Genomic DNA, 2,369 nt, shown 5'->3' with positions numbered 1-2,369 from the left:
AAACCTGGTACCTAGAGGCTTGAGTGTTTTGCCCAAAGCCACAATCATTCAACGACAGAATACCAAGATTATTTCATTTCTGCTTTAAAGTACAGTTGAGTCTTCTTTGCCGAGGCCATCTTTAAACAAAGCTTATATTTGAGTGCAACTCAATCCTGGAGCATGATGGGGAAGGAGAAAAAGGCAAAGAAGCTGCACGTATAATATAAGGTTCATTATCATAAGCACATTTTGACTTAATTTTCCCTTGGTCTGGGGGGAGCTCATTGTTCCAGATTTTTGTAATACATCGGCCATTATCTGAGTTTTTTAAAGTCCAGTAATAGTAATAACACAGATATAAAATGCACATTTTCCCTCTCTAGATGAGTTTGTTGACTAGAAACTTCTTTTTGTAAACTTGCTCTTTAAATTGAAACAGTTTCTTCTAAGAACTCTTCTTTCATTTGGGACAAACCCGATGGCTACAGATGATAAAATCATTGCTCCTTTGGGAAAGGGTTCGTGGTCCCTTCCATTAACCTCCAACATGATTTAACTTCATGTAAGCAGAAGTGATTCTTTAGGGTCCAACTGCTAAATTAAAGCTTGTTCCTTTCTTGGGATACCCTCTTTGAACAATTAGCCCTTTCAAAGGCAAATTTCCCTTGTTCTTGGAGCTTCCAAGGTCATGTGTTTTTTACAACAGCTGCATGTGAATTTCTGCAGTCTGAGGTTTGCTCAAGGCCCAGGCTCTCTTTGGTTACCATGGAAACCTGCCCTCCCAACCAGCTGCCATTTCCTATATTCCTGGCAAGGAATGAGTCAAACCTCTTAGATATCCCACAAGCAGAGTCAAGATAAAGAATAACATAGAGAAAACATGAACAACTTGTTAAGTGAACAACTTGTTGATTTCCTACGTGGGAAGCTACATGCAACAAAGTCAGCTTTCCTGGACATCAACATACAAGGGTTCACTGAGATCCATTAAAGCTCACTTTCTTCCTGACTAAGGAGTGGGGATTCGACTCTGCATCTCTACGTCTGTAAATTGAGGAACACTTTCTGTGCTCTCGGTGATGGGTGAGATGACATGTTTGAGCCGAAGGAGCATTGTGAAGAGCAGGATGAGGAGAATGGCCAGGAGGCTCAGGAATAAGCCCACATACATATACAGGTTGGAATACTTCTCTGAAGTAGTGTCAACCTCTGTTGCCAGGGTGGGGAAATGGGCCCGCCCAGTGAGATTCCCATGGTACTTGAAATGCACCTCCGTCATCACTTAAGACTTGAGTTGGTACCTATTTCTATTTGATTTCTATTGCCCTTGAGGCATTCCACAGTCACTTAGGCTGTCTCTGAATATGCTGGAGGTGTTCTAACAATCTCATACACAAAGCAATCACAACCAGAGCCAAGTCAGTAGTGCACAAGCATCCCCCTCCCAAATAGTTTTTTATCAGAACTTCTTAATCATTTTTTAAAAAATATAAATAAAATATTTTACTTTCCACAGTCCTACTCATATACTGATTAAAATAAATATGGTGAAACTGCTTTATAATACTGGTATGGAGACCAGAATGTCTGAGTACTAAATCGGACTTTTCCTGTCTTTTGGTAGAGGGAGAAAGAGCTCTATTTTATCTACAGCTCATCTAAATGTGTGCATTAATTATGTGAGTTTAATTGGATTCTTCGGTGGGGAGACTTTCTAAAAGCTTTTGTATATTTCAGGCTCAGCATATCTGAGTTTTTAGGCTTCTAGTCTTTCTGAATGCCCCATAGGGATGGCACTTGTAAGGTTTCTTTCCAGCTGCCACAGCTTGAGGGTTGGAAGTCTAGAGGATGTGACTTTTCTACAGTTCTGTTGACATCCCTCACTGTAGGCTGGAGGGAAAGTGTTGTCAGACCTGGTAATTCTCAGATGGAGGAGGTCTCAGAGGTGCAGACAGCAGTAGATCTAGGCTCAGAAGATTTGACTCTTAAAATTCTTCAACAGATTTATTTTCCTGAAAATCAAAAACAACAATAAAAGGTTCGGGTATCTAAGAAAAACAGATGGCAATTTCTTTTGAAATAAAAATTAACTGATATGTTGCAAAATGTTTTGCTATGGGAAAACTAGTTTTAAAATGATACGCTGAGTTTTTATCATTTTGAATGCTTTTTTGTCTAAGTGGTAAATACCTATTACAAGGTTAAAGAAAAATTCAGATCAGAGAACAGCAGCTAATAACTAGGCTAGGTTAAGACAGTGTTTCCCAGACTAACTGGTCATAAAATTTACCTGAAGTACTTATTAAAATACAGACCCTGGGCCCCATCTAGACTTTCTGAATCATAATCTCCACAGTAGGGGGCCTGGTCACCACTCTAGAGAGTCA

At 39.6% G+C, this 2,369-nt stretch overlaps 1 protein-coding gene across 1 annotated transcript; it reads right to left on the bottom strand.

The window, feature by feature from the left end:
• Nucleotides 1–991: 991 nt before the first annotated feature.
• Nucleotides 992–1,261, bottom strand: SERTM2 (serine rich and transmembrane domain containing 2; the record flags this gene model as incomplete). Its single annotated transcript, XM_082609432.1, has 1 exon — nucleotides 992–1,261. One exon carries the CDS (start codon nucleotides 1,259–1,261, stop codon nucleotides 992–994), a length of 270 nt encoding a protein of 89 aa, XP_082465558.1.
• Between the last annotated feature and the right edge of the window lie 1,108 nt (nucleotides 1,262–2,369).

Source organism: Mesoplodon mirus, assembly GCF_964341445.2.
Source record: "Mesoplodon mirus genome assembly, chromosome: X".
Taxonomy (NCBI): domain Eukaryota; kingdom Metazoa; phylum Chordata; class Mammalia; order Artiodactyla; family Ziphiidae; genus Mesoplodon; species Mesoplodon mirus.
The sequence above is the reverse complement of the archived record's forward strand: the minus strand, read 5'-3'. Positions and strand labels throughout refer to the sequence as shown.